The sequence below is a fragment of the Mus caroli genome, unplaced genomic scaffold, assembly GCF_978045245.1.
Source record: "Mus caroli unplaced genomic scaffold, Mus_caroli_1 scaffold_19, whole genome shotgun sequence".
NCBI lineage: Eukaryota > Metazoa > Chordata > Mammalia > Rodentia > Muridae > Mus > Mus caroli.
In genome coordinates, this window is record NW_028227274.1 from 29,489,214 (window position 1) to 29,506,780 (window position 17,567).

Genomic DNA, 17,567 nt, shown 5'->3' on the forward strand with positions numbered 1-17,567 from the left:
ATCCCAACACCTAGCATGATATTCTAAAATATAATAAAAACACTCATTTCCCTCTCCTATCATTGGCTAAATTTTCTTTGAATTATTCTAACTTCACTGTATTAACTGTGTGCTTGAAATAATGGTTTAATTGCCAATATAAAAGACTTCATTTTTCTTTCTTAGAAAAGCCAGTATGTTAAAGAAATATGTTCCCATGAAAACTGTTGTCTGTATCTATAGTAGGCTGGGATTCTCTGCAACTGCTGATTCGAGTGTCACTCGGACAGGAACTGAGCTTCAGAAGTCTTTCTCGTTGTTAAATGTTAAACATTGTTGAGGACCCACATAGGAGAGGGCTTAGAATCGCTTCTCGGCCTTTTGGCTAAGATCAAGTGTAGGAGAGGGCTTAGAGGGTTCTATTTAGAGACCATAGCTGTACAGACTGTTAGTCTTCACTGCCTCAGACTCCATCCTCACCTTTTCTGCAACTTGTCTTTTTTAGGAAAAAAACAAAACAAAACATTCCTTTAGAATAAGAGTTGTTACAGCAGAAAACTGCTTGTTAGGTCATATTTCATTTACTGGGGGTTTGATTCTAACAATTTCTCCACCATATCCCTCACTTAAAATCTGTTTTCTTGCTGTTTTTCCTTCTGTGTTGCTGACTTTTCCATTGAGGTTTCTCATCTGTTTTGTAGCCTTTTCCCTGTGTGTTGCTCACTCTCTCTCTCTCTCTGGGGTATGGATCAGATTCATCTGCTGTGTAGCCTTTCAGGTCATTGTTCATTTTACCAGGAAAGTGTTGAAACTTTTGTCTTACATTTTAGCTGGGTCAGTACCTTTGATTTCCATAGTTGAAGAGTCATGTAGCTTTGCCTGTTCACAGTTCTTGTATTTCTGTGTGGTGATTTATATAACTCTTGTTTGGATGTCTTTTCTTAATCTGGGGGTGGGAGTCATCTTCCCCAGCAGTCTACTCTTGAAGGCTCAATCCCATACAGGAAGTGAGAAGGAGACAAACTGCTGTAGGAGCAGCAGCATCACACGAGATCTAGAAAGATGCTTAAAATTAGCCATTGCACCTAATACACCAGTGGCCAGAGGACTGGAAAAGGCAGCATTACTGTAGAGTGTGCTGTGGAGTCAGAAGTTACCTAGGACAAGGATGGAAATAATCAGAGAGATAAAGGAAGACGGGGAAGGGCAGGAAAAGAGAAACGAGGCACATTAGATGAAAGCTGATGATGTTTTAGAAGGGAAAGCAAGAACAGGAAATTAGAAAATTTTTAAAAGGAAAAAGTCACTTAAGTGGTAAAAAAAATTCAAACACAAAATTAGTTAAATGTAAAAATTGTTTGTTTTTTAAAGACAATAAGGTAAAGTTAGACTAATGGGACAAGGAAGACAAAGACATAAGGGCCAAACAGAAAAATATAAATCTAAGGAAAAGAAAGATACTGTCCAAGAATGGTAATAAAATGCATAAACAAATTAGGTGAATATATAAAGGAGAATAATCAAAATTAAAAGTTCAATCCAGAGTTGAGGGGTGGTAGTGCATATATATCTTTAATTGTAGCACTCACAAGGCAGAGGCAGGCAGATTCTGTGAGTTCAAAGCAAGATCCTGGACAACCAGGGCTGTTAAACAGAGAAACACTGTCTCAAAAAACCAGTTTCATACAGTAAAAAAAAGGTGCGCTTAAGTGTGCAGTGGGTATAAAGAAAAAAGGTGAGGCATGGGAATAGTTTTGACTGTGGTTCCTTGAAGGTCGGAGATTGCTAGTTCTATGCACTGGAGATGGTCAGTTGGATTTTCTTATGTGTGCTCAGAGGTTTGTCCAGGTATCTGATGTGTACCAGAGTTGTCCTCAGTTTTTCAATTTTGTGCATCATGGGCCTTTAACTGGGCATGAATGATTGTATTTTCTAACAGCAGCAAAGAAGAGTCGAGTTGTCTCTGATGCTGATGACTCTGATAGTGATGTTGTATCAGACAAGTCAGGCAAAAGAGAGAAGACAGTAGCATCTGACAGTGAAGAAGAAGCTGGGAAAGAAGAGTCTTCTGTAAAGAAGAAAGAAGAGAAGGATCTGTTTGGGAGTGATAGTGAATCCGGCAATGAAGAAGAGTAAGTGAGAACGAACATGGGGGCTTCCAAGGGATCTTCAGGAGTAGAATGCCTTGGGCCATTTAGCACTTGAGCTGAAGTATTACCACAGACCACAACATGAGAATTATGCTGAGTGAAGGAGATGAAAGGAGATGAAGTTTAAGAACTGGTAAAACACATGGTGCTGGGGTCAGTAATCATATTCCCTCTGGGTTTTGGTTGTGGAAGGCCAATTTAAAAGGGCTGGGGATGTAACTCAATCAGAGTATTTGAAACAACAAAACCAAACGCCCTCACCTGTGGGTTCAGCACTGCCCAAGTAAGAAACAGCTGTGAGGAAACTTCTGGGAAAATAGGCTTCGTGAGTAGAGCACTGGTTATATGCGTGTTCATTTGTTACAGCCTGCTGAACTAGATGCCTAAGGTCTGCACATTTTACTGTCCATAAATTATGCCTTGTTTGTAAAAATGATGCATATGCAAATGTAAGAAAGCAGATGAATCTTCTTCTTTTTTTTAAGATTTATTTATATAAGTACACTGTAGCTGTCTTCGGACACACCAGAAGAGGGCATCAGATCCCAAAAGGTTGTGAGCCACCATGTGGTTTCTGGGAACTGAACTCAGGACCTCTGGAAGAACAGTGTGCTCTTAACTGCTGAGCCATCTTTCCAGCCCCAGATGAATCTTCTTATATTTTCTTTTTTAGAAATCTTATTGCAGATATATTTGGAGAATCTGGTGATGAAGAGGAAGAGGAATTTACGGTAAGTATAAGATGGGACTATTTGTTTTATGTATGCTTTGTTTTATTTCTGTGCAGCAGTTCTATAATACTTACAGTGAAATAGTAGAAAGCCTTACAAAGAATAGAAGTATTTTAGGTTGTAGAATGTGGAAAGTGCATGCTATGAATAGTATGCTGGCATATATATAATAAAAGGAGACCCTAGAGCATGAACGTGCTCATACAGGTATGGACCTATCTGGATCAAAAAAAAATCCCAGATTAGGGATAAGGAGGGAGCTTTTGTTACATCCTTTTTGATACCTATTCAGTATCTTTGTCTTTTGTGAATATATTATTTAACATGAAAAATTGGGAGTTATTTGCAGAAGGAAATCTGTAAGATGGTTATAATGGGCTAACTCACTGTGCCTTCAGGGTTTTAACCAAGAAGATTTGGAGGAAGAGAAAAACGAAACACAGCTAAAGGAAGCAGAAGATTCTGATTCTGATGATAACATAAAGAGAGGCAAGCAGTAAGTGGTGGGGGTACTGAGAAAAGTAAAGGGAGGGACACATTGAGCTTTTCTGTTTCTCATCTAGGTTTCCAGATTTGGAAGAGTATGTTTCTCGGCCTCCCCCTCCCCCTTCCCCTTCCCCTCCCCCTCCTCTCCCCTCCCCCTCCCCCTCCCCCCTTCACTTCCTCTATATAGTATTAGTGAATTGTTTGCTGTTATTTGCTCTGTGCTCAGATATCATACCATTACTTGACATTCCTAATTTATTTTTTACAAGATAGATTCTACCGAGAAATTATGTGATATGAAAAAAATGGGGAGGCTCATTTTGGGTGGCAGGGGAAATAAATCTAAAGTCAGCACTAAAATGTTTCTTAATTATACTTTGATTACTTTTGTTAAGATAATTGCAAACCATGTTCACAAAAGAGATGATACCACGAGGGGGAATGGGAGCCTAGACTGAGCACTGTTCACAGTTGTAAAGATTGATTATGCTTTAGCAAGTAAAGTTTCTCTTTAATGATGTGCAAGAATTAAGCAGCCACACTTGGGTGCTGCTTTCAGAATTGTGGATTTACTAGCATGACCAGTGGCAGAGTGAGGTGGCACCCTCTTGGGTCTAAGTGAGGATAGCTTAAGAGCAGCCCTTGGCATGCCTACAGTCACTGTGGTTTCAGTGTGCTCTTCAGAACTAAAAAGCAGCAATTAATTTTTTTCTAGTCATGGTTCATAAGGCAAAAACGTTTAAATAATTTAACATTTCCTATTCCTAAAAAGGCAGTACACCTAAATTGAGTGCTCTTGACTGAGGACTTGAGATATTTATTCCTTTTCAAGCTAACAGACAACAGGTGTGAATGTGGCATATGAAAAACTTAGGCCTCATTGTGATTAAAGTTTACAGTGGGTAGAATAAGAACTGACATAAAGTCCTCTTCTTGTTGTAGGAAGTTATGCATATATGAGCTTTAAAATATGTAGCTGGGTGGTGGTGACTCGTGCTTTTAATCCCAACACTTTGAAGGCAAAGGCAGGTGCATCTCTGAGTTTGAGGCCAACCTGGTCTATGTAGTAAGTTCTAGGACAAGGAAAACTACACAAAGAAACTTTGTCTTAAAACTAAACAACAGGGCTGGAGAGATGGCTCAGTGGTTAAGAGCACTGTCTGCTCTTCCAGAGATCCTGAGTTTAATTCCTGGCAACCACATGGTGGCTCATAACCGTAAGTAATGAGATCTGATGCCCTCTTCTGGTGTGTCTGAAGACAGCTACAGTGTACTCACATAAAATTAATCTTAAACAAACAAACAAACAAACAGTTTGACTCAAGATTAGAGTCAAAGAAGTTTGTTTTTTTGAGACAGGGTTTCTCTGTGTAGCCCTGGCTGTCCTGGAACTCGATCTGTAGACCAGGCTGGCCTCAAACTCCTAAGAGATCCACCTACCTCTGCCTCCCAAGTGCTGGGATTAAAGGTATGTGCTACCACTACCTGGCCAATTTGGTGTTCTTAATTTGATTAAAGAAGGTGTGTGATTATAAAGAGCTTGATTTTGTGTTGCTGCCCAGTATGGACTTTCTGTCAGATTTTGAGATGATGTTACAACGAAAAAAGAGCATGTGTGGCAAACGCAGACGAAATCGAGATGGGGGCACTTTTATTAGTGATGCAGATGATGTTGTGAGCGCCATGATTGTCAAGATGAATGAAGCTGCTGAGGTAAGTGTCTCTTCTAGGTTATCCTTTCTCCCCTCCTGCCCTCAACCAAATTGATGGTGTGGCATCTTTTTCTTTAAATGTTTAAGCTTAGACTACCATAAAAGGTTCCGTGCTTTCTGTAATAATCTTTTCCTGAAAAAATTTTAATTCTATAAATAATCTTAACTGAAAAGATTCAGCCACATTATTAGGAAAAGAAATTGTAAGTAAAAGTGAGTCTTTTTTAAGTGAATGGGAAGTTTGTTTTTATAGCTATCTGGTTCACGAACACAGTTGATGTCTATTCAAATATAAAGTGTATAAAAAGGAGAAATTATTCAAATATTTTTGGTAATAGGTCATATCCTTCCTCATAGGAAGATAATTCTTGAAGAGAAACCAACATTTTTCAGCTATATTTTGTTACTAGAATAAACTCCAAAAACTTGAAAACTTGTCAGTAGTGAAAATGACATTGCCTCTTGGTTCTGATGGTTAAAAAGCAATGATGTAACAATTTTATGGGTTTGATTGACTAAACAGATAAGGAGTTTGGCTTTGGGCAGACAGCTTATGCTTTCTTCTTAGAACATAATTTCTATTTTAAGGTTTAGAATGGTGATTATAATTGCCTATTAAGAGTTAATGTTACTTTATTTTAAACCTTTTCTTTTGGGGGGGGGATGTCTATTTTCTAAATAGGAAGACAGACAATTGAATAATCAAAAAAAGCCAGCTCTGAAAAAATTAACCTTATTGCCTACTGTGGTTATGCACCTTAAAAAGTAAGTATTTTGTTTTCTTGGAAATGTTTTTCTTTTAATAAAATGATATTCAAGCCATACACTATTCTAGAACCATTAAATAGTTATGCCCTTCTATTGGGCCATAGAAATCAGGGATGAGTACATTTTCCTCAGTTACCGTTCTTCATACATTTTGGGGGGTTTTGTTTGTTTTTTGAGACAAGGTCTCTCTACGTAAACTTCCAGGCTGGCCTTGAACTCACAGAGATCTGCCTGCCTCTCTGCCTACCAAGTGCTGGGATTAAAGACCTGTGCCACCATGCCTGGCTCGTAAGTTTTTTAAAAAAACTTTTGAAAACAGAACAAACAGAAAACTAGTAATATTAAAGAAAACCTGGAAATTTATTGATTTTATTCTTTATAGACACTTGAGACCTTGTAAATTTTCATCTCTTTTTTTCCCATGGTAGTTGGAAACAGCAAATCTTAGCAGATATTGCTTAGAGCTCATGTTGTCCTGATTCAATTAATCTTGTACATCACAGTCACTGCTCCTTCTTTAATGAAGCTCCTTCTAAATCCGTGTTGCAGATTCTTTTGTTAGTTTGCTGTAGTCATGAGCAGCTTTGTTTTTTTCTTTGCATAGAGTGATGACCTGTTTTTGTTAGTTGAAATGCCATAGCACTCCAGTGAGCCAACTGGAACTGCTTTTTCCACTGCGGTAGGAAAAGCTATCTGGCAGACTTCACATAGATATTTTGTATTTTCTAGTTTATTTTACAATATAAAGCAGAATTTAATATTTGTGTTCAATTGAGGTATTTTCCTTACTGTGAAACTATTCTAGTAGATTTTTTCTTTTTTAGTAATAATTGGACTTTATTGTTTTTTTACTGTCTGTATCATTAATAATGGTATTAATCTAATTTGTAAAGCTTGCATATCTTAGCAGGTTACATTTGTCAAATCTGTACAGTTCTGGAAGCTAACTTTTGTACTGTTTTTGAAACTAGAATAGAAGTTGAGTAAACAGTATAAACAAACTTTCTTTAAAAGCAGTTTGAGATGTCACTATGTAAATAAAGTCAGCGTGATAGACTTGGTGTAGTTACTGTGTTCATTGTTATTATCATTACTGTTATAGGCAGGACCTTAAAGAAACATTTATTGACAGTGGTGTGATGTCTGCCATTAAAGAGTGGCTCTCACCTCTACCAGATAGGAGTTTGCCTGCACTGAAGATTCGGGAGGAATTGTTAAAGATTCTGCAAGAGGTTAGCCACAGATAATTTATTAAGTAATTTATTAAGTATCTGATGTGTATTTTGTACCATTTACTTGTAAATTTTGTTCTACTACAGCATGCCAGAAAAGGGGTTTAGGAAAAGTGACCATACCTAGTAAAATGAGCATTAAAAACAAACAAACCTTATTAAACTTGATTAATGGCAGTTTTCAAGGGAAGAGTTCTTAGTGGAGCCAGTGGTTTCTCAGAAGAGCAGTCCAGTAGTGATCATGTTGTGAAGAGGCACTTGAAGTAGGAAGTGTACTACGGGCTGGAGAGATGGCTCAGCGGTTAAGAGTACTGACTGCTCTTCCAAAGGTCCCGAGTTCAAATCCCACCAACCACATGGTGGCTCACAACCATCTGTAATGAGATCTGATGCTCTCTTCTGGTGTGTGTGAAGACAGCTACAGTGTATTTATATATAAAACAATAAATAAATTGAAAGTGTACTACATCTAGAGATGATAAACTTCAGTTGGGTCATACTCTTTGGCGTGGTTAGGACAGCCTAGACAAGTCGCTTAACATCTAAACTTGGAAGGAGCCTCTATGTGCAAAACACTGTGCTAGTGTATTAGCTTATTGGTCTTTTACAAAAAACTTGTAAAGTTAGGCATACTGCCTCTATTTTATAGATGAGGAAACTAAGACAAGTTAAATGATTTGTCCAAAGCCATGCAGCTAGTGGTGGCTATGCTTAGATTCAGGCTTAGGTTTGTTGCTTTCCACAGCCTAGGTTGAGCTGCTGTTCTCTTACATATGTGTAGTTCATATTTCTTCACATTGTTAGGTTTTACTTCACTAATACTAAGATGCCGGCTTTTGATGTCGGCACAAAGGATGTTCCATGTCTTCGCAGATCCTGAAAATGGAGTTTTATATTAGTTCTAATGTGAATGAAGGAGGATTTGAAGATCTCAAATTAACATACTTCCTAGCTTATGAGTGAATTAATATGCATGTGTATGTTTTTGTTCCCTAGCTACCGAGTGTGAGCCAAGAGACCCTGAAGCATAGTGGGATTGGCCGAGCAGTGATGTATCTGTATAAACACCCTAAGGAATCAAGGTCCAACAAGGATATGGCAGGGAAGCTCATCAGTATGTGAAGTTGGCTTTGTATTTGTTTAATGTCTAGAGAGAGCGGTGCATATATAAACACTGTATTTTTCCAATATTTGTTTAAATGATTCAGTAAAGTGAAATAGAAGAATTTTTGTGCCTTCACATAGGTATTAACTTTTTTTTCTTATGCTTAAAATGATTTTAAGACTATTTAAATGTGTTTTCCAGTATTAACTACAACAATTAAAAACATGTCTTCTAGCTGTGGCCCAAGAACATGGAGAGTGGGTAGAATGCAGGCCCTGGAGTTAGCCATGCCTAGATTATAGAATTGACTCCACCACCTTCCTGCAACCCCTCAGCTAGTAACCTAAGCCTCACACTTGTCTACATCTGTAATAAAGAGATAGAAATATTTTTTTGTTTGTTTTCTTTGGGCTATTACAAAGATTAAATGAGAGGATATATAGGGAGAACTACTATCAAGAAAGTTAGCCACAAGATCTGGAAAGATGGCTCAGTGGTTAAGAGTGCTGACTGCCCTTCCAGAGGTCCTCAGTTCAATTTCCAGCAACCACATGGTGGTTCACAAACATCTGTAATGGAATCCGATGCCCGTTTCTGATGTGTCTGAAGACAGCTACAGTGTACTCATATACGTGAAATAAACCTTTTAAAAATACCAAAACACAAAAAGAAAGTTAGCCACAGTTGCTCTTGTCAGCCTCCAAGACCTTTTCATATGCTTCCTTGTTTATGACAGAGAGATCTAGATCCTAACTGAAGTACAGATTGACTGGAAGCTCTAGGTTGGTTTTCATCTTTCCCATGTGCCACATTTAAGAAAGAAATACTCTATAAATACCTACAGTACTGCCCAGAATTAGGTTATGTTTATTTAAAGGCCTGGGAGAAAATGCTGTTTTGTGAACTAAATTCTTATTATTTTCCCTTTTTGCAGATGAGTGGTCTCGGCCCATATTTGGTCTTACCTCAAACTATAAAGGAATGACAAGAGAAGAAAGGGAGCAGAGAGATCTAGAACAAATGCCACAGCGACGAAGAATGAGCAGGTATGAGGGAACAGGTATGAATGCACAAGTGTAGTTTAATCTGATGGCATCTAGGGAAGACCTTTCTGGGACAGCTGAGTACAATATGCTCTCCCAGGGTTGCAGTGCTAGAGATGGTAGTGTTCTAGACATTTGCAGAAAACAGCTTTCTCAGCCCTGTTCCTAAACTGTAAGAGGAAAAAAATGTTATTGGTTTAATTTATCAGTATTCTGGATATATCTTGGAAGGGCAGGGCAATCATTTATAAGTATAGTTTGGGTAGGTCACCCAGAATGAAACCTCCTGCACAAATGACAGTTACAGTGAAGAATACATTAAAACAATGACAAGTTCTCAGGCCAGCAAGATGGTTCAGAGCAGAAAGGCACTTGCTGTGCAAGTCTGGCAACTTGAGTGATCCGCATGACCCAAGTAAAGATGGAAGGAAAACTAACTCCAGTAATCCTCTGACCGCCACATGCATACTCTCACACACATACTTTTAATTAATTGTTTTTTTATGGTTCAGTATAAAGTATTAGTTATAATATAAATGTGATATTTTCTCATGCTTTTCCCTAGTTCTAAGAATTTGAGATTTCTGTTATCTCACTGTTTGCTCTTTTTCCAGCACTGGTGGTCAGACCCCACGAAGAGACCTGGAGAAGGTCCTAACAGGAGAAGAAAAGTAAGAGTTCTGTCTTGATCTTTCTTAGTTTATAGAGAAGATTTTCTTTTTACTTCATTATAAGCACAAAATTAAATTATGTGTTCCTTTGACAAAGGGTAATTTTTTTCAATTTAATGTTTATTAAATATATAACAGTATATTGTGTGCTCTGAAGAATTAAGAGGATAGATCATTTAACAAGTATTTTGTTGTTGATTGGTAAGTGTTAGAATCCTTTTAAGTCTTAAAGAATACAAAAGAACTTAAAAATTTCCCCATGCTATCAAGTAGTTTCATGAAGGGATATAGACCAAGATGTATGGGTTCATATGCAATCCTGGTTTCAAAATGGCAGATGTGCTGATCCGGCGGCACTGTGAGATCCTAGCAATGCAGATGTGAACTAGCAGGAGCCCAACTGAGATCAAAATGTGGAATTGTTGCTTCTCTTTATGATTTAGCAGAAAGTTTTGAGTTTATATGTGAAACTGTCATATTTGATTAGAAATTCTGGCTCTGAGGGCATCATTTGGACAGGTTAGAGCAGTGGGCTGAAGGCAGTGAGTGATACAGTTAAATGGGGCTCGTAGTAGGGTAACAGAGGCTGAGAAGACATTGTAGAAGAGTTGGTGACATATTTAGGGGAGAAGTCAGCTTACAATTGAAGACTCAAACCAAAATATAGAGACAGTGATAGAACCATCTACCAAAATGTAGGAAGAGTAAGTAGATTTGAAGAAATTAGTTATTTTCTAGCCCTTCCATATGTTTCTATGATACTCTTAGAACCACCATGGAGTCTAGTCAGGGTAGACATATAAACTTGATGGTTATATCCAAAGCAGGGGTAAATGTTCAATTTAGAGTCTCAAATAAAAATGAACTAGCCAAGTTGGCAAAGGAGTGTAGCTGAGGAGCCAGTAGTGAAGATGTGTCAGTGCATGCTGGAGCAGAGCCTGGAGATGAGAGTATAGATGTTTGTTCCCTGCTCCCAGTAGAGGTAGAGGTCTACTCTCACCATTCCTTTAGAGGGAGCTCCAAAGGACTGAATGGCTTAACTGCTCAGACCTTGACAGAGAGGCTTGACTCACTTAAGAAGTGTGACCTTAGTGTAGTATGGTTGTTTTCAAAGTTGCCTAGAACTACAGATAAGCACAAGTAAAACTTGTCCTGAGTAAAGCTAAGAAGGTAAGGGAGATAGGTTGTATCAGTATCCTGGCTGGGATGTGCGATAGTTTGCAAAGTTAATATTGAGAGAGACACTGGCATCTCTCTGTTACTTCATAGAGCTGCTAGGGGATTTGTAGTGACCTCACAAGTTTTCTATAAGAAGAAACAAATGAAAATGTGTGAGTTGCATATGCAGAGACCTTGTGAACTATGGGCATTCATGGAACTTTGGGAAACTATGGGGATATATGAAGCTTTGGGGGATCATTTTGACAATCTAATTTTTTCCTCAAGTCCTGGTGACTCTTGAGACTTGGTTAGAAAACTTAGGATTTAGAGTACTCTGGAGCTGGAGAGATGGGGAATTCAGCTTCTGAAACAAATAATCCTGACCAGCATCCTGAGTCATCAAGTCGTCTGAATCCTTAGGAGTTGGCCTTGAGGGCCCCTTGTCGGAAGAATACTTGCTATTATTTCAGGGATCCTGCAGTCAGTTCCCAGCACTCACATTGTTTGTAACTCCAGCTCCAGTGGGTCTGACTCCTTTTTCTTGCGGTACATATGCATAGATGAAAGCAAATGCTGAGACACATAAATTTAAGAAAACATTTTCTTGAGACTAGCCTTGGAGAGGATAGAGCATGATAACATCTAAAGCCAAGGAGAAACAAGAATTCATACAAATAAAGAGGAAATTATCATTGAGGAGCCATGTAATGAGGGGTAGGTAGGTAGTCTGTGGTTAAGATTTAAAGTGTTGTAGCTGAATGGGGTGGGCCAAGGAATAAAAGGGCAAAATCTCACTTAGCCTTTGCTGTGGCCAATTAAGTAAGCAGTATGTGTGTTTCTTTCCTTCCTTAGGGCTCTTAGACCTGGAGATCCTGGCTTCTGTGCCCGTGCAAGAGTCCCAATGCCATCAAACAAGGACTATGTTGTCAGGCCCAAGTGGAATGTAGAAATGGAGTCATCCAGGGTGAGTGAGCAGAGGAAGAGCAGGACAGTTTAAATTGTTTTCCCTTCTCTGTGTTTAATAATGTTTATAGCAGTTAGGGTTTGAGTCACAGAGATCTGTTTTGGGATCTCTTAGGTACTCATTCAATCACTTAAAGAATCATGAGAAAGAAAATTCACCTCCTTTCTCGGATCCTCACCTCCCTTTCTCTCCATCTGCTTAAACATTTCTATTGTGAAATTGTCACAATTGACACTTTCCCTGTCATCAATGAAGATATTACACAAATGTTGTTTCTTGGTAATCTTTTTCTCCCATCAAACCACTCTTTCTAGCCTGGTATTCTTAAAAAGGGCCTAAGTCGATTGGAAAAGCATAAGAGGCGGTTTGCAGAACAGAAGAGGCTCAGCAAAATGCACCGTGCTGTCAAGTTCAGCATTGAAGGCAACAGGATGCCTCTATAGTCCTGCCCTTCCAGAATGTGTATATCCGAGGTATTCCCAAGGAAGCATGAGCTGTGCATGGGCTTGACTTGCCAGCAGAGTGGAAACAAGTATGTGCTTTTTAGGTTAGAAAAGAGCCTGGCCTGAAATCAGCTTCTGAAACAAATAATCCTGACCAGCATCCTGCGTCACTAAGGCTTCTGAATCCTTAGGAGTTGGCCTTAGGTCCCCTTCTAGGAAATAATAGAGACTAATAGGTCATTACTTTCCCAATAAACATTTTGTTTGTCCCTATTGTCACTAATTTTTATAAAAAGAGCAAACCCAAACCCAGGCTGTCTCAGTGTAGCCCTGACTGCCCTGGAACTCATTGTGTAGACCAGGCAGGCCTTGAACTTTCAAGCCAACTGCCCCTGCCTCCTGAGTGCTGGGATTAAAGGCACGTATCACCACTACCCAGCTGAAAAAGCCTTTTTATTTGGACCCAGAATCATAGTCTGCATTACAGGTATACAAACTGCCTTAGTAGTTTGTTGGTGCACAAGAAGTGACTTTTTTCCTGTAGTCAGTGACATGATAGCATTCATCAAGAACTCCATTACTTAACACCTACTACTGGATCTGTAGGTATATTCAACGGTATTCATCACCTGGTTATAAGCCAGTGCATTGAGAGTGCATGTTGGCCGGTCTGCTCTGGAAGCATGGTCTATGTGCCCATCATGTGTTGTGGGTTGTTATGAGCCCATATCCTTGTAGGGAGAGGGGTAGGAGAGCTGTACATTCTTCTCCTCCAGTGTGAAGGAGAGCTCTCATCCCAAGTTTCCAATCATTTGCTGATATATATCTAGGCTTCCAGAATTTAGCTCTATCAGCATATTGTTTGTTCATTTCTCCTCATTAATCTACATGGGAGATTTATTTTTAAGGGATATATTAATAGTCTTTGTGATTTATATGAATATATACTTATTTATTTCTGATTTTTTAAAAAAATATTTATTTTGGGGCTGGAGAGATGGCTCAGTGGTTAAGAGCACTGTTCTTTCAGAGGTCCTGAGTTCAATTCCCAGTAACCACATGGTGGCTCACAACCATCTGTAATGGGATTCAGTGCCCTCTTCTAGCGTGTTTGAAGACAGTGACAGTACACTCACATACATAAAATAAGTAAATAAGTCTTAAACAAAAAAAACAAAAACAAAATTTTATTTTGAGAGACAATATTTTGGCTGGCCCAAAACTTGCTGAGTAGAGTAAACTGCCCTCAAACTCATAGAGCCCCATCTGCCTGTGAATGATGGGGCTTTTTAAAAAGTAACAGTAAAACGGTGGCAGCAATGCATATTTTTATAAAGTTTTACAATACAGGCATTACAGATATTATTATAATTAATATAACTTGTTCTCTCACTATATGTTAACATTTTCAACTACAGATTTTTGCTGCTTTTTATGCATGCATGACCATTAGCCTTTTTTTTAAAAAATTGGTCTGTAATGTGATCATACTCTTAGTTTGAGGGGTTGGTTTTAATTTAATATGGCAAAATTCCATCTGACTCCCATTCTTAATGATTTATTATGTGTTGTCATGTAGCTGTGTCCCTCCTTGTTTTAGTAAATGTTCCTTGCTAGTTTTCTAAAGGCTTTTTTCCCCTCTTGATAAAACATTGTGGCTTTCCTACTATCCAAGGGAATGTTAGAGAGTTGATGAATCAGGAAATGAAGATGATTGGATTTAGTGGTCTAGGTACTGGTGGCTGTGGTGAGATGTCAGTCGTTGAGAAGTCTGTGGACAAGAGCAGGAGGAGCAGTCTGCCACTAGCCTGGGTGTGTTCCTGGGGCTCATGCCAAGCAGATCCTGGAGGGTTCAGACTGCTAAGGGAAGATCTTGGGAGTGAACAAAGAGACATCCAGCTTGGTCTGTGGGGCTTCAGGGAGGCGGGTCATTGTCAGAGCGCTGAGCGGTCAGGCCTCCACCAACTCCTTGTACAAAATAAAAGGAAGGCTTAGGAATGGTATGCTGGTGATAAAACTTTTCCTCATCTGACAGTGATTTTTTACGCTGAGTATATAGTGCCAAGTTTGGAGTTGGGATATTCTTAGCAAACTTGAAGAATGCCATGGACAGTTTGTTCCTTGCCTAATGATCAACTAGCTTCATACTAGAGGCTAAGTCTATGAATGGCTTACAGTACAGAAGTTGTGGAGAGTCTTACTTACCTTCCTAGTGCTTCTAAGGTTATAGCTTTGGAGGGAATTCGGTAATAAATATTTGGAGAGAAGTAAAAGAAAAGCCCCTGTCTTCTCTAATCTGTCATCGTTTTTGTTGTTGTTTTTTGACAATTACGTGTGTGTATGCAGTGTAGCTTGGTCCTGTCTGCCCACCCCCAGTATCTCCTCTCTTATCCTTCTGGATACCCATGTACTTTTCTTACCTTCATATTTTCTCCTTATATAGTTTCTTGGTTTTGGTTTTTAATTTACATGTATTTGTGCATGTGCTTATATATCTCTAGGTTTGTGTGCCGTAGTGCACCTGGTTCTGGAAATCAAACTCAGGTTGTCAGGCTTGGCAGAGGTTTTACCCACTGAACCATCTCACTGTCTCCTATTTATTTATATATAGTTTTTATAATTCATTGAAGGCAGTTTATGCTGTCTGCTGCAGTGTTGGCTTAATCTTGGGTAGGTAACCATAGCTCATGAGCACAACCACAGCATTCCCCAGTATTCCTCCCCATCCTTTGGCTCTTATGTTTTCCTCTTTCTCTCTTTCTCTGTGTTCCCTGAGCCTTGGGTGGGTATTGATACAGGTTTCCCACTTAAAGCTGACAACTGAACAGCCACTGTTCTCAGTATTTTGACTAATTATGACTCACTACACTAACTGCTGCCTACTATAGAAAGGAGCGTCTCTGACCAAGGCTGAGAGTAGGAGTAATGTATAAGTATAACCACGACTATTTGAAGACATTTCGACAACATGACAGTGTAGCAACACAGTAGTAGTAGGGTCCTGGGGCTTATGACCTCCCAAGCTATCTATGGCTTTCAGCCAGGCTTACAGTACCAACGTGAATTCTCTCCTGTAAAGCAAGCCTCAAATGTAACAAGAAAGTGCTTGGTTACCTTCATAACAGTCATGCCATTTATTGCCACAGTGGGCACATCTTGCTTGGCAAGTCAGTATTGCAGCATTCAGTGTTCATGATGGGTAAAACCATCAGTGATTATTTTTCCTTTTCCCCCACTACCTACCCACTGCAGCCTACATAGCAATGTAGCCAGCCAGCAAGGAAGGAAGGTCACTTGCTTATCTTAGTCATTGCTCTAGTGCAGTGAAGAGATGTCATGACCCAGGCAACTCTTACAAAAGAGAGCAGTTAAGGGCTTGCTTATAGTCTCAGCAGGTTAGTGAGTCCATTATCATCAGAGTGGGGGGCATGGTGGGAGCATGGGACATTCATGGTACTGGAGCTAAGAGTTGCATCTTGATCCACAGGCAGAGGAGGGGGGAGAGACTGGGCCTGTCGTGGGCTTTTAAAACCTCAAAATCCACCTGCAGTGACACACTTCCTCCAACAAGGCCATACCTCTTAATACTTATAATTCTTTCAAACAGTTCCACTCCCTGGTGACTAAGCATTCAAATACATGAGGCTGTAGCTGCTATTCTTCTCATTCAAGCTATCATAGTCACCATTCATTTTTTGTTTTGTTTTTCGAGACAGGGTTTCTCTGTGTAGCCCTGGCTGTCCTGGAACTCACTCTGTAGACCAGGCTGGCCTTGAACTCAGAAATCTGCCTGCTTCTGCCTCCCAAGTGCTGGGATTAAAGGCATGCGCCACCACTGCCCGGCTTGAAATATTTTTAAATATTTGTTTTAAACAAAGCACAACAACAAAAACTAAGCTTTTAACTGTAAAAGCAAGTGAAAATATCCTAACAGTCGTAGCGACCATGGGTATAGTTTGCACAGGATTCTTGATACCACTGAAGCAGAGCAGAGACACTCACCCCAAGGCTGAGTCTAGAACTTTAGCACCTCAGAGTTTGCCTGTGTTGGTTATGTTTAAAGTCTTTCTCTAATAACTTGTCTTTGGTGTTTGTTTTTTAATGCCAGAATTGTTTGAAATTGTATGTCAGGTAACTAGCCTGTCAGATGTCATTGATGAGATTGGGGAGATTATAGTTTCTGTATTTCCTCCTCCTGTCATTTGGGAAGTTTCTATGGATTGTGGCAAAATTAAAAGTAAAGCACTGACAGTAACCAGTTAATCGTCACTGAGAGTTCAGTAGGTTTTTCCTAACACTTTGTTCTTGTCACCAAGGCATGTTCTGGTTATTGTTAAGTTTCAGGCTCTTCTGACTGCTAGATTTACATATTTCAATAATTTGTTCTTCAATTTTCCCCAATCTTAGTTTCAGGCATCCTCCAAGAAAGGTATCAGTCGACTGGATAAACAAATGAGAAAGTTCACAGATATCAGGAAAAAAAGCAGATCTGCACATGCAGTGAAAATCAGCATCGAGGGCAATAAAATGCCATTGTGATCTTGCCTGGGATGTGTCCCCATCTCTAAAAGAAAAGCTGCACAGTGGACTATGGAGAAAGAAGATAATTTTAAATGTTTTAGTGTGTCTCTCAATGGTTCCGTTTGTATCATGTGTTGTTGTAGGACTAACATTTCTCTCGGTTGTATTTAAGACCAGTTGTCTGCTTTGTACAGAAGAGTGCTTACTACCCTGCTTCTATCAACTGTACGTAATAAAATTTCAGTATGGTTTTGGGGGGTTGTCTCATCATTGTCTTAGACACTATTCTCTGTGAGAGCAAAAGCCAGTCCGTTTCAATGTGTAAGTATGATATGAGGAATTTGTCTGGCCTTTGTTCCTGGCTCCTGACAAGGAATATCTCAAACCTTTACAATTCTTGAACTATCTTTGTTATACTCTTGACTTGGCTCATCGTAGGGCCCTAAGTTCACTCTAAGACTAGTCAACAGAAATATGCTTGACCTAGTCGCATTGCCTGTTTGATTAATCAGTCATACCTTTGTATTGAAGCTGCAGTAAAGAAAAGAACTCTGGACAAGCCAGGTGCCTTGCACACCTATAATCCCAGCATTTTGGAGAC

At 39.3% G+C, this 17,567-nt stretch overlaps 1 protein-coding gene across 4 annotated transcripts in view; it reads left to right on the top strand.

Annotated features, from left to right (window-relative positions):
- The window catches only part of Iws1 (interacts with SUPT6H, CTD assembly factor 1), a 41,113-nt gene that overhangs the window by 13,651 nt on the left and 9,895 nt on the right, over positions 1 to 17,567 (top strand). Inside the window, exons 4-14 of one of the 4 annotated variants that reach the window (XM_085833649.1) lie at positions 1,919 to 2,111; positions 2,803 to 2,860; positions 3,259 to 3,356; positions 4,909 to 5,059; positions 5,741 to 5,823; positions 6,929 to 7,058; positions 8,055 to 8,172; positions 9,098 to 9,209; positions 9,821 to 9,877; positions 11,891 to 12,002; positions 12,317 to 13,148. In XM_085833649.1, the coding sequence (XP_085689775.1) occupies positions 1,919 to 2,111; positions 2,803 to 2,860; positions 3,259 to 3,356; positions 4,909 to 5,059; positions 5,741 to 5,823; positions 6,929 to 7,058; positions 8,055 to 8,172; positions 9,098 to 9,209; positions 9,821 to 9,877; positions 11,891 to 12,002; positions 12,317 to 12,445 (1,241 nt within the window). In that variant the 3' untranslated portion in view covers positions 12,446 to 13,148. Of the gene's footprint in view, positions 1 to 1,918; positions 2,112 to 2,802; positions 2,861 to 3,258; positions 3,357 to 4,908; positions 5,060 to 5,740; positions 5,824 to 6,928; positions 7,059 to 8,054; positions 8,173 to 9,097; positions 9,210 to 9,820; positions 9,878 to 11,890; positions 12,003 to 12,316; positions 13,149 to 16,852; positions 17,218 to 17,567 lie in introns of those variants that run through there. The other 3 variants (XM_029471891.2, XM_021150798.3, XM_029471893.2) reach the window with 3 other exon arrangements.